The sequence below is a fragment of the Trichomonas vaginalis genome, chromosome IV (assembly GCF_026262505.1).
Source record: "Trichomonas vaginalis G3 chromosome IV, whole genome shotgun sequence".
Lineage (NCBI taxonomy): Eukaryota > Parabasalia > Trichomonadida > Trichomonadidae > Trichomonas > Trichomonas vaginalis.
Genome location: NC_067206.1, coordinates 30,515,301 through 30,536,183, shown reverse-complemented (window position 1 = coordinate 30,536,183; position 20,883 = coordinate 30,515,301). Strand labels below are relative to the sequence as shown.

General features: G+C 32.9%; 8 protein-coding genes across 8 annotated transcripts, besides 5 other annotated features; 3 read left to right on the top strand and 5 right to left on the bottom strand.

The window, feature by feature from the left end:
- Window positions 1–1,426: 1,426 nt before the first annotated feature.
- On the bottom strand, window positions 1,427–3,031 carry TVAGG3_0196930 (bifunctional inhibitor/lipid-transfer protein/seed storage 2s albumin superfamily protein family; the record flags this gene model as incomplete). Its single annotated transcript, XM_001298310.1, has 1 exon — window positions 1,427–3,031. One exon carries the CDS (start codon window positions 3,029–3,031, stop codon window positions 1,427–1,429), a length of 1,605 nt encoding a protein of 534 aa, XP_001298311.1.
- A 136-nt stretch (window positions 3,032–3,167) lies between these two features.
- TVAGG3_0196920 (uncharacterized protein) lies at window positions 3,168–3,494 on the bottom strand (the record flags this gene model as incomplete). Its single annotated transcript, XM_001298311.1, has 1 exon — window positions 3,168–3,494. The coding sequence occupies one exon, from the start codon at window positions 3,492–3,494 to the stop codon at window positions 3,168–3,170; it is 327 nt and encodes a 108-aa protein (XP_001298312.1).
- Window positions 3,495–4,165: 671 nt separating this feature from the next.
- Window positions 4,166–4,759, bottom strand: TVAGG3_0196910 (phage fiber proteins family; the record flags this gene model as incomplete). Its single annotated transcript, XM_051226211.1, has 1 exon — window positions 4,166–4,759. One exon carries the CDS (start codon window positions 4,757–4,759, stop codon window positions 4,166–4,168), a length of 594 nt encoding a protein of 197 aa, XP_051111197.1.
- Window positions 4,760–4,795: 36 nt separating this feature from the next.
- Window positions 4,796–6,316: a mobile genetic element.
- Window positions 6,317–14,077: 7,761 nt separating this feature from the next.
- TVAGG3_0196890 (His-Me finger endonucleases family) lies at window positions 14,078–14,782 on the bottom strand (the record flags this gene model as incomplete). The annotated part of the gene is made up of 1 exon (XM_051226210.1): window positions 14,078–14,782. The coding sequence occupies one exon, from the start codon at window positions 14,780–14,782 to the stop codon at window positions 14,078–14,080; it is 705 nt and encodes a 234-aa protein (XP_051111196.1).
- A 100-nt stretch (window positions 14,783–14,882) lies between these two features.
- Window positions 14,883–15,278, top strand: TVAGG3_0196880 (uncharacterized protein; the record flags this gene model as incomplete). The annotated part of the gene is made up of 1 exon (XM_051226209.1): window positions 14,883–15,278. The coding sequence occupies one exon, from the start codon at window positions 14,883–14,885 to the stop codon at window positions 15,276–15,278; it is 396 nt and encodes a 131-aa protein (XP_051111195.1).
- Window positions 15,279–15,405: 127 nt separating this feature from the next.
- Window positions 15,406–17,555: a mobile genetic element.
- On the top strand, window positions 16,680–17,555 carry TVAGG3_0196860 (phage fiber proteins family; the record flags this gene model as incomplete). The annotated part of the gene is made up of 1 exon (XM_051226208.1): window positions 16,680–17,555. One exon carries the CDS (start codon window positions 16,680–16,682, stop codon window positions 17,553–17,555), a length of 876 nt encoding a protein of 291 aa, XP_051111194.1.
- A 670-nt stretch (window positions 17,556–18,225) lies between these two features.
- Window positions 18,226–18,552, top strand: TVAGG3_0196840 (uncharacterized protein; the record flags this gene model as incomplete). The annotated part of the gene is made up of 1 exon (XM_001296616.1): window positions 18,226–18,552. One exon carries the CDS (start codon window positions 18,226–18,228, stop codon window positions 18,550–18,552), a length of 327 nt encoding a protein of 108 aa, XP_001296617.1.
- A 261-nt stretch (window positions 18,553–18,813) lies between these two features.
- Window positions 18,814–19,381, bottom strand: TVAGG3_0196830 (uncharacterized protein; the record flags this gene model as incomplete). The annotated part of the gene is made up of 1 exon (XM_001296615.2): window positions 19,067–19,381. The coding sequence occupies one exon, from the start codon at window positions 19,379–19,381 to the stop codon at window positions 19,067–19,069; it is 315 nt and encodes a 104-aa protein (XP_001296616.1).
- An 839-nt stretch (window positions 19,382–20,220) lies between these two features.
- Window positions 20,221–20,249: a terminal%2Cinverted (terminal inverted repeat of MuDR-4N1_TV transposon ID:TVAGG3_0196820).
- Window positions 20,221–20,869: a mobile genetic element.
- Window positions 20,836–20,869: a terminal%2Cinverted (terminal inverted repeat of MuDR-4N1_TV transposon ID:TVAGG3_0196820).
- Window positions 20,870–20,883: the final 14 nt, after the last annotated feature.

Sequence of the window (20,883 nt, the reverse complement as noted above, 5' to 3'; positions counted from 1 at the left end):
TCAGATGATTTTGCACTGAATTCATTTAAAGTTACACATACCACAATATGGTGCATTTTTTTCAAAGTTTTATTTTTTAGTCGATAATTTGAGACAATGAATGGTCAATCAAATTCAATACAATTTTATTTATCCGGGCAAAGCAATTAGATATGCATTTTAAAGCACATTAATGGAGACAATTATTTCCAGTAATTATGCTAATATGACATCATAAAATGGCATTGAGTGAAATTTTTCACTTTTGAATATTATGATAAGCATTTTATTATCGAAATGAAACGTAAGTACCATCCATTGAAATATCATGTTATACAGCATGTCTATAAAATGATCGATAAAATTTTTTGGAACCACAAATTTTCGTAACATTTTAATACTAATAGTTAATCTTTAAACTATCATTTAAAATTTAATTATATTTTTGAGAGGTCATAGAACACTTTTCCCCTCAATTTGCTACATAGTCCTAATTCTGACCATAAATCGAATAGTCTCAAAACTAGTCATCGATTAATGTTTATAAATCAGCTAAATGATTGTTAATCAGTATCTTCATCGATACGAACAAATTCAATTTTGATCAAGTTCATTATATTTTTGAATGGTTTGAGATTTTTGAATTGATATCCAACCATATCACATTTAAGGAAATTAATAACACTTAGTATGCTACAATAAAAATTTAAAATGCACGTTGAATTTAACATAATCGTAATTTATATCAACTCCAAAAAATAAACATAAATACGTATTCTATCATTGATTTAATACAAATCAAAACTATAAGAAAAGAAAATTGTTATGAAAAAGAAAGAAAAATCTTTTATTTTACATTTTTTGATCGATGCTTTAAGCAATCTAATTTCCAGTCACAACTGATTTTACAACAGGTTAATTGTTATTTTCAAAACACATATTGGAATATCGATATTTCCGACATTACATTATTTACAATAATCCTATGGATCCTTATGCTTGATTATTTAATGGCATTGATAATAGCCATTTTAAATAACATTTTTTATTCATTTCGATCCTTTGAATTAAATAAACCAAAATCTTTAAGCAAATATGAGATCAAATTAAACTCAATCGTCGTATTTGATCTGCATACTTTTGAGTCAATTCTTCGGTGGATTATATTTATTTCATTTGACATTTACATTTATAACTTATTGAGTATATCTTTAAAATATAATATATAAAACCTATTAAAATATAATCAATTTTGGCATTAAAATTCTTTTATTTAATCATATTTTCAAATTTATAGCTTCAGCTCCTTAATTTTACATTACAGTTTCTTATATGTTAAATATTACACAATTTCTATCACGATCTCAACGCAACTATTCTGTTTCTTCCATCAAAAGAAATTTCAAAAATTAATCCGCAAAAAAACAAATTTTATATTATAAACAAACTATTCATCTTCTTCCTTGATAAAGAAGTAATGGACAGTATTGCCTTCTTCGAAATCTCCGGCAAAGATATCTTCGTCATCATCAACAGTAGTTGTTGTAAATAATGGGTTATCCAATGTAGCTCCATCATTTGGATTTACAACAGATTGTATGACAGTCTCTGCCATTTCAATAGATGACTCTTCTTCGCTATCATCTTGGTGGGTGCGTTTGTAAATAAATACAGCAATCAAAATTGCTATAATTATAACTGCAATTACAGAACAGATTACAACAATCAATATAGTGCTCTTCTTCTTCTTGGCAGAACCATCATCCTGGAACAGGGTTGGCATCTCATCAGCAGAATTTGGAGTAACACTCGATGAATTCTTGGAGTCATCATCTAAGTTAGACTTCTCATTCGGTGACTCTCCATTAGCTGGTGGAACTTCTTTTATTGGAGTTTCCTGTGAAGTAAGAAACGGAGTCGCGAATACTGTTACAAATGGTGTATCGTGAGCTGTCTGAAATGCAGAACTGAATGGTGTTTCATAGGGGGTATTATGGGAAGTTTGGAATGCAGTATTGAATGGAGTTTCAAAAGCAGTCTTAGGAGCTGTTTGGAATGGGGTAATTGGCTGAATTAAAACTGTAACATAACAATAATAATATTCAGATTGATCTCTACCAGTATCTTTGGCCGATACAGATATTCTATATTTGCCAGGTGGGGTATCCGGAGGAATTGTTAATTCATATTCGAAATCTGTCCATGTGATTTTTGTCTCAAAATTGGGAATAATTGTTGTTTCCGGACCAAACTCTCCAAACGAAAGAGAAATATCAGAATAACTATTTGGATCTTCATCTTTGATCTGTCCCGTTACTTTAACAGTCCTTCCTCTGATTACTGTTTCTGCTGATGTCTTAAGGTTTTGAATTTCTGGTGGATGGGTGTTAACAAATGAAAATTCAAATTCATCACCTTTTGAATAAGTATTAGAAGCCTTATCAACAGCATAGAAAGTAATACAATGTTGTCCATCCTGGAAATTTACAGGGAAATCAATAAGTTCTGAGAAATAATAAGAATTTGATACCGTGTATTCTTTTGGAAGCACCTTAGTTTCTGTTGAATCAAATTTATATGCTAATAATCCTGTTGAAACATCAATAATTCTTCCTTTTACAGCTATTCTACTATTCTTTGTGTAACTGTTCTTCGGTTTTTCATCAAAATGCAGTGAAGGGGAACGTGGAACATTCAAGATCTTTGTAATAGGAATGGATACTTCATAATTTCCTCTCTTGCAGTAAATTGTGATGTTGAATTCTGGAGATGAACGAACAGTTACTTTCTGAGTTATCTTCTTACTGGTTGTGGTTGCTATAAATTCATCTTTGATAATTTGGTTATTGGTGCTTTCAATGTAGTATGCAATTTTTTGATTTGCAACGATATTTGTTACTTCAAATGAGACTTCAATTTCTTGGTTCATTGTGTATGACTCAGCAAATGTGCTGGTAAAGGAAACTACTGGCCTTGTTATCCTGCCTGCACCAATAACTGTTTTCAAAGTTAGTATACATAAGTCGTGTACGGTGGCACTGCGCACCTCCATACACAACTTAGCTGTTTTGACACTTTACAAAACCGTTAACGTATATTTTACAACACAAACACAAACACCAACTTAACCTTAAATATTTATAAAGCCGCCAACCACTTCACCTCACTACTGTAAAAAATAAACGTTCTCACTTACAGAAGTATTGCAACTCTTCCCATTGCTGTGCTTCACACAATAGTTCATATTCTTCAGTATCGCTGCTGTCGCTCCAATCGTCAGAGTCAAAGTCACTGTCAAAATAAATGTTAGTAAGTTTTGACAAAGCTAATGAAACACGCTTACCGTTTGTATCGTATGCTTGTATAAACTTTCCATTCTTCATTCCTTCATAAACGCTCAAACTAACTTTACCCTTTCTCCCTCGTATCTGATAGAATGTATTTTCACGAGGAACGAAGAACAAATTCTTGAACTCATGACCGTTGTAGTTTGTTATCTCAATAGTTTTCGTCATTTACATAAAAATAAAATAAAAATAAAATAAAAAATAAACTTAAAAATTAATGATATCACCACTCCCACACGTATGAAAACATAGCACAAAAATAAATTTAGGTGAAGTGGTGAGATCTCACCTCTTTTTTCACCTGTTTTTTCACCCACTTGAATTCATTACTTTATAATCTCACGAAACTTAACAGGTAGCATAACAGATTAAAATCAGATGAGGTTTTGAACCAAAATTTCTAAGCAACGTTGTCAAGGATTTTGAGGAACTAGGGACAGAGTGTGGCAAAGTCCAAGATTTAATTTATCTTCACCTGTTTCATCAGCTATCTCATCTAATATGCCAATATTTTATTCATAACTCGTGGCAAACTCACTAACTTTCATTATGTTCATCTGCATGCTTCATCTGATAGAAAGTATGACTTTCATTAACTCTGTGAGATAATGAAAACTACTAGGGACAGAGACCATGGCAAAGTTTATGACTTTCATTATTTCCAGAACTTAATGAAAACTACTAGGGACAGAGACCATGGCAAAGTTCATGATTTAATTTATTCTCTCACTAACAACAAACACAAACTCCAACACTAACATCAAGTACTAACTTCAGCACAAATGACAAACACTAACAACAAACACAAACTCCAACACTAACGACAAAAATAAATGTCCTCACTTCTTAACAAAGTAATATGTGCTTCTTACACCACCATAGCTCAAACGTTTCTTTTCAAACATCGATTGAAACTTATTTTGAGCCATTGGCTTTAGTCTCTTTTTCTTCAAATACGCCAAGAAATCTTCTTCACATCTTTTCACTTCATAGCCTTCTTTAAACTCCTCCTTGTTAAGTTCTATGAAATCCTTTATATTATTCTTTGTTGCAATGGCTTCTTCACGAACGACATCATGAACTATTTCATCACTGTTCTCATGTATGACCTCCTCACTGTTCTCATGAACTATTTCATCATTGCATTCATGTATGACCTCCTCACTGTTCTCATGAACTATTTCATCACTGTTCTCATGTATGACCTCCTCACTGTTCTCATGAACTATTTCATCACTGTTCTCATGTATGACCTCCTCACTGTTCTCATGAACTATTTCAACACTGTTCTCATGAACGACCTCCTTACTGTCTTTCATAAGCGTTTCAAAGTCTCCTTTACTCATTACTTCAATCTCATGCTGTTCACAGTAGTACTTAAACTCACTGTATATGTCTTTGTTGTATGTTATATTGCTTCCCATGTACTCCATGAATTTTTCAAGCACTTCCTCATAATTCACTGTTTCTTTCTTTCCACGACCTTCTAATATCATACTTGCTTCGTAAATATAACTTCTTGCAGAACCGTCTCGCTTTCTACTTCTCTTCACAAATTCTCTCATCTTGCCACCAAATACATTTGAACTACATGCAAAGAATTCATTCTCCTTCGCAAATTCTTTATATCTTCTGTAGCACTCTGTACAATTCCATCCGGATACAAACTTTTCATAGAACTCCTCGTAAAACATTTGGTAAGGTGTTTTGTTCATTTCGATGAGTTCTTGTTTAGCCCTGGTGAATGGTATCTTCCTTACATCAAATTCACTTAAATCTTTCTTCATGAAGTACGTCAGTAAGTTTGAATAAAACTCTTCATTAAAGCTTTCAATGAGATTTGAGAAATATTCGTAATTTCCTTTGTATCTGCTGCTTACGTCAATGACAACAAATCTTCTGTCGTCTTTGTCAATCTTTACTGAGTTGAAGTTGTTAGATATCATGATGATATTACAAACATTCTCTATCTTTCTTACTGGCTGACACTTCTGATTTAAGTCCAACTGAGTCTCTGTTACTATTGACTTTAGTGCGTCGTGGTTCATGACCTTAGACGTATCGCATGAGCTTAGTTCATTGCATACGATGAGCTTCATGTTCTCAATAGCAGCATTGAATCTACCAACCACATTCTCTATTGCCGTTATATTATTGTTGGCGTACTTGCTAATGAGCTCGCATAGAACATTACTAAGTACATTCTTACCAGTTCCTTGCTTTCCTATTAACAAAAGTACTGTTCCAGTCTTTCCACAAGGATTTTGAACGATGTAGGCGAACCAGTTCAAAACATACTCATAAAGCTCTTCATCCTCATTACATATGACATCGTGAACATGTTTCAAATATCCTTCAATAACGCTTTCATCTACTTCATTCAGTACCTCATACTCATATCCTCTGAAATAGCTGTAAATGTCATCTCTTTCGTCAAAGAATCTCATGCCTGACTTCATAAGATAGTTCTTGTTCTGACCCGCTTCATAAATCATCAGTGCGTTCACATCCTTCTCCTCAATACGTCCTACATAAACACTCTTCATGAGCTTATTGAATTCCTTGCTATCTACTGACACAAGTGTTGTTGTGTCTCGTATTCCATCATAATCTTTCACTAGATATGTCATACGTGCTCCGTCAATAACAACAACACATCTTCTTAAGTCATTTATAACACTAGCTATGTCAATACCTTCTTCACTCATGTACTTATTTTTCCTCAAGTCCTTTAGTGTGAAAGTGTCTCTAAGTTCTATTTCAAGCAATTCATTTACACATCCTTTGCAATACTTCTCTATAAAATATTTCTGTCGTTCTTTACTAAGTTTCTTAACAGCTCTGAAGAACCATGTGTTTTGACTCAAACATCCTTCACAACTTCTCTCATTCATTCCTAGTTCTTTCATGTCATTATCTTCAACCTCTATGGTCTCATTGACTAAGGTCAAAGGGTTCTTAGTCATTGCTGGTCTTATCTGAAACAATGTTTGTGCAACAGGTTTAACTAGTTCAGCAACGTCCTTCCTTAATATGAATAGCTGTTTCCACTCATCTTTGCTAACAGTTCTTTCATAACCACTGACAGTAATGATTTCATTTGCTGACCTTAGACACTTATGTTCTATCATTTGTATTGCTTTTGTGTAAGGCTTTCGTGAGCATAGGTTGTATATGTCATTCCTGCAATGTTCATTCATGCCAATAGTACTAAATCCTTTCTTTGCTGTTGAGTGCATAATATCCATTAGTTCCTGTGTTCGTATTGCTGTCTCATAAAATACAACAAGACCTTTGTCATCTATGACGTACTTACCGAAAACATTGCTTATATTCTTTAACCATGAAATAACATCCTCATTCATGCTGTCAAACATGAAGTAAGGTCTTACATACTCTTCACTTATAAGATACTCCACAAAGTACTTGTTAAGCTCTATGTCCTCGTGAGCGATTTCATTAGGTTTGATATTAGTTCCTTTTGTCATTGCTGTCATGTACTTCACTCTCATAGTTCCTTTCAATAGCGTAAAAATACTTCATTGTTTCATAACTGCTCTAAATTCTGTTCAAAATTCGTACAACATAACTTTTAACATTAGTGAAAGAACATGAGCGAAACAACAACATTAACATTACAGAAGAAGTCAATGACAATGCCGATGAAAACATTACAGAAGGAGCTAGTGAAAATATTGACGAGTTCAGTGAGGAAGAAGATATTGAGGACGTCAATGAGAACGTTAGTGGGGAAACAAACTCAATGGGAAACATTGAGAAATCATGAAGATTATGAGATTTGTACGACATATCCTTTTACTATTCGTCGAAAGAAAAACAAACATATTAAGAGTGAATGCTTAAATAATCATGGTTATATTGAGCTTAGTTTAAACAACAAAACACATTTAAAGCATAGAATTATTGCAGAACAGTGGATTGAAAATCCAAACAATTTGAAAGAAATAGACCATATTAAATCATGATAGAACTGACAACAGAATCTCAAACCTTCGTTGGTGTTCTAAATCTGAAAACAATAGAAATAAAAGCAAGTATGGCGATATAGTTTATGAGTTCGTTGATGAAATATGACGAAGCTGTTGAAATAACAGATTATGGTAAGCATTCGTTTGAGTTCTACTACTATGTGAGAATGAGGACGCATTCTATTATTATACAGGTCTTAACTATCGAAAACTTCATATAAACTTTACAAAAACAGGTGATGCTTATGTTTGTATGATAGATACAGAAAACAAGAGAGTAATTTTATGCATAAACAAATTCAAACGCTTGTACGGCTTCATGTAGGACAAACATTATTTTTCAACACTAACGCCAACACGTAGGACAAACATTCATGACTAACATTACTGTATAACATAAATGTTTTGTCATGATTTCATCGTAAATGTTTTGTCATAGATTTCATCGTAAATGTTTTGTCATGATTTCTTCGTAAATGTTTTTGTCATGATTTCTTCGTAAATGTTTTGTCATGATTTCATCGTAAATGATTTTGTCATGATTTCTTCATCGTAATGAGTGTAAATGATCCAAAAATAATGTTTATGTTAGAATGTTAGATCTAACACCTTTTCTAACATGTTTTCTAACATGACCTCATCGTAAATGTTTTGTTATGACCCATGGAACTTAAACATAAATGTTTTGTTATGACCTCATGGAACTTAAACGTAAATGTTTTGTCATGACCTCATCGTAAATGTTTTGTCATGACCTCATCGTAAATGTTTTGTCATGACCTCATCGTAAATGTTTTGTCATGACCTCATCGTAAATGTTTTGTTATGACCTCATGGAACTTAAACATAAATGTTTTGTTATGACCTCATGGAACTTAAACGTAAATGTTTTGTCATGACCTCATCGTATATGTTTTGTCAAGATTTCATCGTACATGTTTTGTCATGATTTAATCGTAAATGTTTTGTCATGATTTAATCGTATATGCTTTGTCAAACATGAACGTATATGTTTTGTCGAAACTTCTTCATCGTAATGAGTGTATATTTTGTCGAAACTTCTTCATCGTAATGAGCGTATATGTTTTGTCGAAACCTCTTCATCGTATATGCTTTGTCGAAACTTCTTCATCGTAATGAGCGTAAATGTTTTGTCAAGACTTCTTCATCGTAATGAGTGTAAATGTTTTGTCATGATTTCATCGTACATGAATTTCATGACTTCTTCATCGTAATGAGCGTATATGCTTTGTCATGATTTAATCGTATATGCTTTGTCAAACATGAACGTATATGTTTTGTCATGATTTAATCGTATATGCTTTGTCGAAACTTCATCGTATATGCTTTGTCATGATTTCATCGTAATGAGCGTAAATGACCCAAAAATAATGTTTAGGTGAAGAGGTGAGATCTCACCTCTTTTCTCACCTCTTTTCTCACCTCATTGAATTTTCATGATTTCTTCATCGTAATGAGCGTATATGTTTTGTCATGACTTCTTCGTATATGTTTTGTCATGATTTCATCGTAAATGTTTTGTCATGATTTCATCGTATATGTTTTGTCATGACTTCATCGTATATGTTTTGTCATGACTTCATCGTATATGTTTTGTCAAGACTTCTTCATCGTATATGTTTTGTCATGACTTCATCGTACATGCTTTGTCAAACATGAACGTATATGTTTTGTCATGATTTCATCGTATATGCTTTGTCATGACTTCTTCATCGTAATGAGTGTAAATGATTTGTCAAAACTTCATCGTATATGCTTTGTCAAGACTTCTTCATCGTAATGAGCGTAAATGATTTGTCAAAACTTCATCGTATATGCTTTGTCAAACATGAACGTATATGTTTTGTCATGACTTCATCGTATATGTTTTGTCATGACTTCTTCTTCGTATATGCTTTGTCAAAACTTCATCGTACATGTTTTGTCGAAACTTCATCGTATATGTTTTGTAATGATTTCTTCGTAAATGTTTTGTCATGACTTCATCGTAATGAGCGTAAATGACCCAAAAATAATGTTTAGGTGAAGAGGTGAGATCTCACCTCTTTTCTCACCTCTTTTCTCACCTCATTGAATTTTCATGATTTCTTCATCGTAATGAGCGTATATGCTTTGTCATGATTTCATCGTAAATGATTTGTCAAACATGAACGTAAATGATTTGTCAAAACTTCATCGTATATGCTTTGTCAAGACTTCTTCATCGTAATGAGCGTAAATGTTTTGTCATGATTTCATCGTATATGTTTTGTCAAACATGAACGTAAATGATTTGTCGAAACTTCATCGTATATGTTTTGTTATGATTTCATCGTATATGTTTTGTCATGACTTCTTCATCGTAATGAACGTATATGCTTTGTCAAACATGAACGTAAATGTTTTGTCAAGACTTCTTCATCGTAATGAGTGTAAATGTTTTGTCATGATTTCATCGTATATGTTTTGTCATGACTTCTTCATCGTAATGAACGTATATGCTTTGTCAAACATGAACGTAAATGTTTTGTCAAGACTTCTTCATCGTATATGTTTTGTCAAACATGAGCGTAAATGATTTGTCGAAACTTCATCGTAATGAACGTATATGCTTTGTCAAACATGAACGTAAATGTTTTGTCAAGACTTCTTCATCGTAATGAGTGTAAATGTTTTGTCATGACTTCTTCGTATATGTTTTGTCATGACTTCATCGTATATGCTTTGTCATGATTTCTTCGTATATGTTTTGTCATAATTTCATCGTATATGCTTTGTCATAATTTCATCGTATATGTTTTGTCATGACTTCATCGTATATGTTTTGTCAAGACTTCTTCATCGTATATGTTTTGTCATGACTTCTTCTTCGTACATGTTTTGTCGAAACTTCATCGTACATGTTTTGTCGAAACTTCATCGTACATGTTTTGTCGAAACTTCATCGTATATGTTTTGTCATGACTTCATCGTACATGTTTTGTCGAAACTTCATCGTATATGTTTTGTCATGATTTCATCGTATATGCTTTGTCATGACTTCTTCATCGTAATGAACGTATATGCTTTGTCATGACTTCATCGTAAATGATTTGTCAAGACTTCATCGTAAATGATTTGTCATGACTTCTTCTTCGTAATGAGTGTAAATGATCCAAAAATAATGTTTAGGTGAAGAGGTGAGATCTCACCTCTTTTCTCACCTCTTTTCTCACCTCATGAATTTTCATGACTTCTTCATCGTATATGCTTTGTCAAACATGAACGTATATGCTTTGTCAAACATGAACGTAAATGTTTTGTCATGATTTCTTCATCGTAATGAGTGTAAATGATCCAAAAATAATGTTTATGTTAGAATGTTAGATCTAACACCTTTTCTAACATGTTTTCTAACATGGAGGATTTCATTAGATATACACATTATTTGGTGAAAGTATCCTAAAAATATTTGATGGACTTTAACTAAAATAATGTTTAGGGAAGAATGTTTATATCTAATGAAACAGTGAAAGTATTATATCTATTAAATCGTCTATGATGTAAATTGTGTATAGAATGAAATGAAGGAAGAATGTGTATATCTAATGAAACAGTGAAAGTATTATATCTATTAAATCGTCTATGATGTAAATTGTGTATAGAATGAAATGAAGGAAGAATGTGTATATCTAATGAAATCCTCCATGTTAGAAAACATGTTAGAAAAGGTGTTAGATCTAACATTCTAACATAAACATTATTTTTGGATCATTTACACTCATTACGATGAAGAAATCATGACAAAACATTTACGTTCATGTTTGACAAAGCATATACGTTCATGTTTGACAAAGCATATACGATGAAGAAGTCATGAAAATTCATGAGGTGAGAAAAGAGGTGAGAAAAGAGGTGAGATCTCACCTCTTCACCTAAACATATATTTTTGGATCATTTACACTCATTACGAAGAAGAAGTCATGACAAATCATTTACGATGAAGTCTTGACAAATCATTTACGATGAAGTCATGACAAAGCATATACGTTCATTACGATGAAGAAGTCATGACAAAGCATATACGATGAAATCATGACAAAACATATACGATGAAGTTTCGACAAAACATGTACGATGAAGTCATGACAAAACATATACGATGAAGTTTCGACAAAACATGTACGATGAAGTTTCGACAAAACATGTACGATGAAGTTTCGACAAAACATGTACGAAGAAGAAGTCATGACAAAACATATACGATGAAGAAGTCTTGACAAAACATATACGATGAAGTCATGACAAAACATATACGATGAAATTATGACAAAGCATATACGATGAAATTATGACAAAACATATACGAAGAAATCATGACAAAGCATATACGATGAAGTCATGACAAAACATATACGAAGAAGTCATGACAAAACATTTACACTCATTACGATGAAGAAGTCTTGACAAAACATTTACGTTCATGTTTGACAAAGCATATACGTTCATTACGATGAAGTTTCGACAAATCATTTACGCTCATGTTTGACAAAACATATACGATGAAGAAGTCTTGACAAAACATTTACGTTCATGTTTGACAAAGCATATACGTTTCATTACGATGAAGAAGTCATGACAAAACATATACGATGAAATCATGACAAAACATTTACACTCATTACGATGAAGAAGTCTTGAAAAACATTTACGTTCATGTTTGACAAAGCATATACGTTCATTACGATGAAGAAGTCATGACAAAACATATACGATGAAATCATAACAAAACATATACGATGAAGTTTCGACAAATCATTTACGTTCATGTTTGACAAAACATATACGATGAAATCATGACAAAACATTTACGCTCATTACGATGAAGAAGTCTTGACAAAGCATATACGATGAAGTTTTGACAAATCATTTACGTTCATGTTTGACAAATCATTTACGATGAAATCATGACAAAGCATATACGCTCATTACGATGAAGAAATCATGAAAATTCAATGAGGTGAGAAAAGAGGTGAGAAAAGAGGTGAGATCTCACCTCTTCACCTAAACATTATTTTTGGGTCATTTACGCTCATTACGATGAAGTCATGACAAAACATTTACGAAGAAATCATTACAAAACATATACGATGAAGTTTCGACAAAACATGTACGATGAAGTTTTGACAAAGCATATACGAAGAAGAAGTCATGACAAAACATATACGATGAAGTCATGACAAAACATATACGTTCATGTTTGACAAAGCATATACGATGAAGTTTTGACAAATCATTTACGCTCATTACGATGAAGAAGTCTTGACAAAGCATATACGATGAAGTTTTGACAAATCATTTACGCTCATTACGATGAAGAAGTCTTGACAAAGCATATACGATGAAGTCATGACAAAACATATACGTTCATGTTTGACAAAGCATATACGATGAAATCATGACAAAACATATACGATGAAGAAGTCTTGACAAAACATATACGATGAAGTCATGACAAAACATATACGATGAAGTCATGACAAAACATATACGATGAAATCATGACAAAACATTTACGATGAAATCATGACAAAACATATACGAAGAAGTCATGACAAAACATATACGCTCATTACGATGAAGAAATCATGAAAATTCAATGAGGTGAGAAAAGAGGTGAGAAAAGAGGTGAGATCTCACCTCTTCACCTAAACATTATTTTTGGGTCATTTACGCTCATTACGATGAAATCATGACAAAGCATATACGATGAAGTTTCGACAAAGCATATACGATTAAATCATGACAAAACATATACGTTCATGTTTGACAAAGCATATACGATTAAATCATGACAAAGCATATACGCTCATTACGATGAAGAAGTCATGAAAATTCATGTACGATGAAATCATGACAAAACATTTACACTCATTACGATGAAGAAGTCTTGACAAAACATTTACGCTCATTACGATGAAGAAGTTTCGACAAAGCATATACGATGAAGAGGTTTCGACAAAACATATACGCTCATTACGATGAAGAAGTTTCGACAAAGCATATACACTCATTACGATGAAGAAGTTTCGACAAAACATATACGTTCATGTTTGACAAAGCATATACGATTAAATCATGACAAAACATTTACGATTAAATCATGACAAAACATGTACGATGAAATCTTGACAAAACATATACGATGAGGTCATGACAAAACATTTACGTTTAAGTTCCATGAGGTCATAACAAAACATTTATGTTTAAGTTCCATGAGGTCATAACAAAACATTTACGATGAGGTCATGACAAAACATTTACGATGAGGTCATGACAAAACATTTACGATGAGGTCATGACAAAACATTTACGATGAGGTCATGACAAAACATTTACGTTTAAGTTCCATGAGGTCATAACAAAACATTTATGTTTAAGTTCCATGGGTCATAACAAAACATTTACGATGAGGTCATGTTAGAAAACATGTTAGAAAAGGTGTTAGATCTAACATTCTAACATAAACATTATTTTTGGATCATTTACACTCATTACGATGAAGAAATCATGACAAATCATTTACGATGAAATCATGACAAAACATTTACGAAGAAATCATGACAAAACATTTACGAAGAAATCATGACAAAACATTTACGATGAAATCTATGACAAAACATTTACGATGAAATCATGACAAAACATTTATGTTATACAGTAATGTTAGTCATGAATGTTTGTCCTACGTGTTGGCGTTAGTGTTGAAAAATAATGTTTGTCCTACATGAAGCCGTACAAGCGTTTGAATTTGTTTATGCATAAAATTACTCTCTTGTTTTCTGTATCTATCATACAAACATAAGCATCACCTGTTTTTGTAAAGTTTATATGAAGTTTTCGATAGTTAAGACCTGTATAATAATAGAATGCGTCCTCATTCTCAACATAGTAGTAGAACTCAAACGAATGCTTACCATAATCTGTTATTTCAACAGCTTCGTCAGATATTTCATCAACGAACTCATAAACTATATCGCCATACTTGCTTTTATTTCTATTGTTTTCAGATTTAGAACACCAACGAAGGTTTGAGATTCTGTTGTCAGTTCTATCATGATTTATATGGTCTATTTCTTTCAAATTGTTTGGATTTTCAATCCACTGTTCTGCAATAATTCTATGCTTTAAATGTGTTTTGTTGTTTAAACTAAGCTCAATATAACCATGATTATTTAAGCATTCACTCTTAATATGTTTGTTTTTCTTTCGACGAATAGTAAAAGGATATGTCGTACAAATCTCATAATCTTCATGATTTCTCAATGTTTCCCATTGAGTTTGTTCCCCACTAACGTTCTCATTGACGTCCTCAATATCTTCTTCCTCACTGAACTCGTCAATATTTTCACTAGCTCCTTCTGTAATGTTTTCATCGGCATTGTCATTGACTTCTTCTGTAATGTTAGATGTTGTTGTTTCGCTCATGTTCTTTCACTAATGTTAAAAAGTTATGTTGTACGAATTTTGAACAGAATTTAGAGCAGTTATGAAACAATGAAGTATTTTTACGCTATTGAAAGGAACTATGAGAGTGAAGTACATGACAGCAATGACAAAAGGAACTAATATCAAACCTAATGAAATCGCTCACGAGGACATAGAGCTTAACAAGTACTTTGTGGAGTATCTTATAAGTGAAGAGTATGTAAGACCTTACTTCATGTTTGACAGCATGAATGAGGATGTTATTTCATGGTTAAAGAATATAAGCAATGTTTTCGGTAAGTACGTCATAGATGACAAAGGTCTTGTTGTATTTTATGAGACAGCAATACGAACACAGGAACTAATGGATATTATGCATTCAACAGCAAAGAAAGGATTTAGTACTATTGGCATGAATGAACATTGCAGGAATGACATATACAACCTATGCTCACGAAAAGCCTTACACAAAAGCAATACAAATGATAGAACATAAGCGTCTAAGGTCAGCAAATGAAATCATTACTGTCAGTGGTTATGAAAGAACTGTTAGCAAAGATGAGTGGAAACAGCTATTCATATTAAGGAAGGACGTTGCTGAACTAGTTAAACCTGTTGCACAAACATTGTTTCAGATAAGACCAGCAATGACTAAGAACCCTTTGACCTTAGTCAATGAGACCATAGAGGTTGAAGATAATGACATGAAAGAACTAGGAATGAATGAGAGAAGTTGTGAAGGATGTTTGAGTCAAAACACATGGTTCTTTAGAGCTGTTAAGAAACTTAGTAAAGAACGACAGAAATATTTTATAGAGAAGTATTGCAAAGGATGTGTAAATGAATTGCTTGAAATAGAACTTAGAGACACTTTCACACTAAAGGACTTGAGGAAAAATAAGTACATGAGTGAAGAAGGTATTGACATAGTTAGTGTTATAAATGACTTAAGAAGATGTTGTTGTTATTGACGGAGCACGTATGACATATCTAGTGAAAGATTATGATGGAATACGAGACACAACAACACTTGTGTCAGTAGATAGCAAGGAATTCAATAAGCTCATGAAGAGTGTTTATGTAGGACGTATTGAGGAGAAGGATGTGAACGCACTGATGATTTATGAAGCGGGTCAGAACAAGAACTATCTTATGAAGTCAGGCATGAGATTCTTTGACGAAAGAGATGACATTTACAGCTATTTCAGAGGATATGAGTATGAGGTACTGAATGAAGTAGATGAAAGCGTTATTGAAGGATTATTTGAAACATGTTCACGATGTCATATGTAATGAGGATGAAGAGCTTTATGAGTATGTTTTGAACTGGTTCGCCTACATCGTTCAAAATCCTTGTGGAAAGACTGGAACAGTACTTTTGTTAATAGGAAAGCAAGGAACTGGTAAGAATGTACTTAGTAATGTTCTATGCGAGCTCATTAGCAAGTACGCCAACAATAATATAACGGCAATAGAGAATGTGGTTGGTAGATTCAATGCTGCTATTGAGAACATGAAGCTCATCGTATGCAATGAACTAAGCTCATGCGATACGTCTAAGGTCATGAACCACGACGCACTAAAGTCAATAGTAACAGAGACTCAGTTGGACTTAAATCAGAAGTGTCAGCCAGTAAGAAAGATAGAGAATGTTTGTAATATCATCATGATATCTAACAACTTCAACTCAGTAAAGATTGATAAAGACGACAGAAGATTTGTTGTCATTGACGTAAGCAGCAGATACAAAGGAAATTACGAATATTTCTCAAATCTCATTGAAAGCTTTAATGAAGAGTTTTATTCAAACTTACTGACGTACTTCATGAAGAAAGATTTAAGTGAATTTGATGTAAGGAAGATACCATTCACCAGGGCTAAACAAGAACTCATCGAAATGAACAAAACACCTTACCAAATGTTTTACGAGGAGTTCTATGAAAAGTTTGTATCCGGATGGAATTGTACAGAGTGCTACAGAAGATATAAAGAATTTGCGAAGGAGAATGAATTCTTTGCATGTAGTTCAAATGTATTTGGTGGCAAGATGAGAGAATTTGTGAAGAGAAGTAGAAAGCGAGACGGTTCTGCAAGAAGTTATATTTACGAAGCAAGTATGATATTAGAAGGTCGTGGAAAGAAAGAAACAGTGAATTATGAGGAAGTGTTTGAAAAATTCATGGAGTACATGGGAAGCAATATAACATACAACAAAGACATATACAGTGAGTTTAAGTACTACTGTGAACAGCATGAGATTGAAGTAATGAGTAAAGGAGACTTTGAAACGCTTATGAAAGACAGTAAGGAGGTCGTTCATGAGAACAGTGTTGAAATAGTTCATGAGAACAGTAAGGAGGTCGTTCATGAGAACAGTGATGAAATAGTTCATGAGAACAGTGAGGAGGTCATACATGAGAACAGTGATGAAATAGTTCATGAGAACAGTGAGGAGGTCATACATGAATGCAATGATGAAATAGTTCATGAGAACAGTGAGGAGGTCATACATGAGAACAGTGATGAAATAGTTCATGATGTCGTTCGTGAAGAAGCCATTGCAACAAAGAATAATATAAAGGATTTCATAGAACTTAACAAGGAGGAGTTTAAAGAAGGCTATGAAGTGAAAAGATGTGAAGAAGATTTCTTGGCGTATTTGAAGAAAAAGAGACTAAAGCCAATGGCTCAAAATAAGTTTCAATCGATGTTTGAAAAGAAACGTTTGAGCTATGGTGGTGTAAGAAGCACATATTACTTTGTTAAGAAGTGAGGACATTTATTTTTGTCGTTAGTGTTGGAGTTTGTGTTTGTTGTTAGTGTTTGTCATTTGTGCTGAAGTTAGTACTTGATGTTAGTGTTGGAGTTTGTGTTTGTTGTTAGTGAGAGAATAAATTAAATCATGAACTTTGCCATGGTCTCTGTCCCTAGTAGTTTTCATTAAGTTCTGGAAATAATGAAAGTCATAAACTTTGCCATGGTCTCTGTCCCTAGTAGTTTTCATTATCTCACAGAGTTAATGAAAGTCATACTTTCTATCAGATGAAGCATGCAGATGAACATAATGAAAGTTAGTGAGTTTGCCACGAGTTATGAATAAAATATTGGCATATTAGATGAGATAGCTGATGAAACAGGTGAAGATAAATTAAATCTTGGACTTTGCCACACTCTGTCCCTAGTTCCTCAAAATCCTTGACAACGTTGCTTAGAAATTTTGGTTCAAAACCTCATCTGATTTTAATCTGTTATGCTACCTGTTAAGTTTCGTGAGATTATAAAGTAATGAATTCAAGTGGGTGAAAAAACAGGTGAAAAAAGAGGTAAGATCTCACCACTTCACCTAAATTTATTTTTGTGCTATGTTTTCATACGTGTGAGGGTGGTGATATCATTAATTTTAAGTTTATTTTTAAGTTTATTTTTATTTTATTTTTATGTAAATGACGAAAACTATTGAGATAACAAACTACAACGGTCATGAGTTCAAGAATTTGTTCTTCGTTCCTCGTGAAAATACATTCTATCAGATACGAGGGAGAAAGGGTAAAGTTAGTTTGAGCGTTTATGAAGGAATGAAGAATGGAAAGTTTATACAAGCATACGATACAAACGGTAAGCGTGTTTCATTAGCTTTGTCAAAACTTACTAACATTTATTTTGACAGTGACTTTGACTCTGACGATTGGAGCGACAGCAGCGATACTGAAGAATATGAACTATTGTGTGAAGCACAGCAATGGGAAGAGTTGCAATACTTCTGTAAGTGAGAACGTTTATTTTTTACAGTAGTGAGGTGAAGTGGTTGGCGGCTTTATAAATATTTAAGGTTAAGTTGGTGTTTGTGTTTGTGTTGTAAAATATACGTTAACGGTTTTGTAAAGTGTCAAAACAGCTAAGTTGTGTATGGAGGTGCGCAGTGCCACCGTACACGACTTATGTATACTAACTTTCAATACCAAAGAAGATTTTGGTTCAACTTTTCTATTAAGCCATGAAAATGAAAAAATTTCATCAAAATCTGGATTTGAAGGAGTAGTTCTACCAGTACCATCTTTAAAGAATGGAGCATCATCATCATTATAATGACCGTAGTATAAAGCATCAACATCATTGAAATCACCAAAACTGCGTGGTAAAAGAGTATATGCAACATTCTTTTTATTATCATAAAGACACAATGCATTTCCATTATCGAGAACAGCTAGCTCACAATCATCATCTCTGTCTTCTGTAGTGGCAAAAACTGCGTCGTTTAATACTGATAAATCTAGAGTTTTGGCTTCATTTCCAGTATTTGCCAGTATTAAGTGTGAGGAAACCTGGACCTGGTTCTTCTTTGGATGTCAAGGAAATTGTTATGTCGCCATCCTTGTGAACACCATTATCATTCCTTTGAATATCCATTTTATTTCCTGGGGTATCATTATTGTAAAACCGATATGCAATGGCCCATCCTGACTGGGATGTAGTATAATCTATTCCGTTCTTAGTGTATATTAAGTCAAAAGAATTAGCATAGCCATAGTCATTTTCATATTTAATAGAAAATGATTCTGCGGACAGCACACGGAATACCAAGAAGAAGAAACTTAGCATGAAAATGATACAGTTTGAAATTATTTCAATTATATAAAAATCAACGGTTTGAGTTGGGCAAAATCAAACTACTGATTACAATGATTAAAATTTGCTAATAAAAATAAAAATTATTAATAAACGATATTCACAAAAATTGAGAAGCTGTCAGATGATTTTGTCGAGTTGTATCGATTTCATCCTTCCAATACCTATAATTAAAATTTTTATATTTATAATGAAAATGAGAATAGAAGTTTTGAATTCTAAAATGGCCAAAAATGCCATTCAAAACATCGTAAATTTTTGAGAGCCTCTCAATATGATTAGGAATTTTTATTTCGGAAATAATACTGTATTTTTCATAAGTAAGTCTGAGCTCCGATTATTCATAAAATTTTTATAACACATATTGCGGACCATCTTTTTTTATTGGTTATCGCGCAGTTTACTTTAATTACTATGGCTCAATACTTATTTTAATTTCCTGTTATATTTTATGTTCACAAATACATTTTTTGACAAATTTGAGAGATCATATTTTACACCAGATGAACCAATAATCGCAACATAATCCATAAGACGAGTATGCTATTTTTAAGAGGTGTTTCATTTTTTCTAAATAAAAATTAAAAACTTTTTATATTTAGGAACTCGTTTGGCAATTATAGCCAGTTTCTCTTATTATGTAATCTTTATATTATGGCATTATCATTATTTTAATATTAATATCACAATTTTTATGTTAAATTTCTTTGTTGTTTTTCAATATGAACATTATTATTTGGAAAGTCATGTACCGATTGAAATTTTTAAGCAAACATGAACCATTTAAATGACAAACAATGCATGTTTATGAAGAGTGCGGGACAAATTTGCCAAGTGTCACTTTTCAATAACCTTAAATTACACTTTTATCATTTTTAAAAAATAGCCTTAAATTATATTTGAAGAAATTATGTCTATGATATATGTTTTATGCTAGAATCTTGGAGTTTTCATGCACTACACAAGAGCTCCAAGGTTCCAAGAGTGAATGCTCAATAGCAATTATAGAGATGTACCTTTTCAAAATGACTTTTACTGATTAAATTTAATCAATAGAAGACATTTTGAAAAGGTACCTCTACAATTAGATATACAAGAGATTCAAAGCTTCATTTCAGATAGATTTGAAACTTTGAAACTCTTGGTAGATTTTGAGTGAATGCTGACAATCATCTTTGAGAAGGTTTTCTTAAAGAAAACCTTCTCAAAGAGGTTTCTCAGGAGCCCTGAGGCTCCCTTTCGTAATGATTGGGAGCCTTGGGGCTCCTGAGACGAAGAATGGCTTCGCCGAATCTTTGATCAGCAGAGGCCAAATGAAAAGGCCTCTGCTGATGGATTCTCAGGAGCCCTGAGGCTCCCTTTCGTAATGATTGGGAGCCTTGGGGCTCCTGCAGCAGAGTATCGCTCCGCTCCATTAATTTTTTTAAAAAAAGTGCCGTGTGGCAAATTTGTCCTGTTCCCTGTTTATGAAAAGT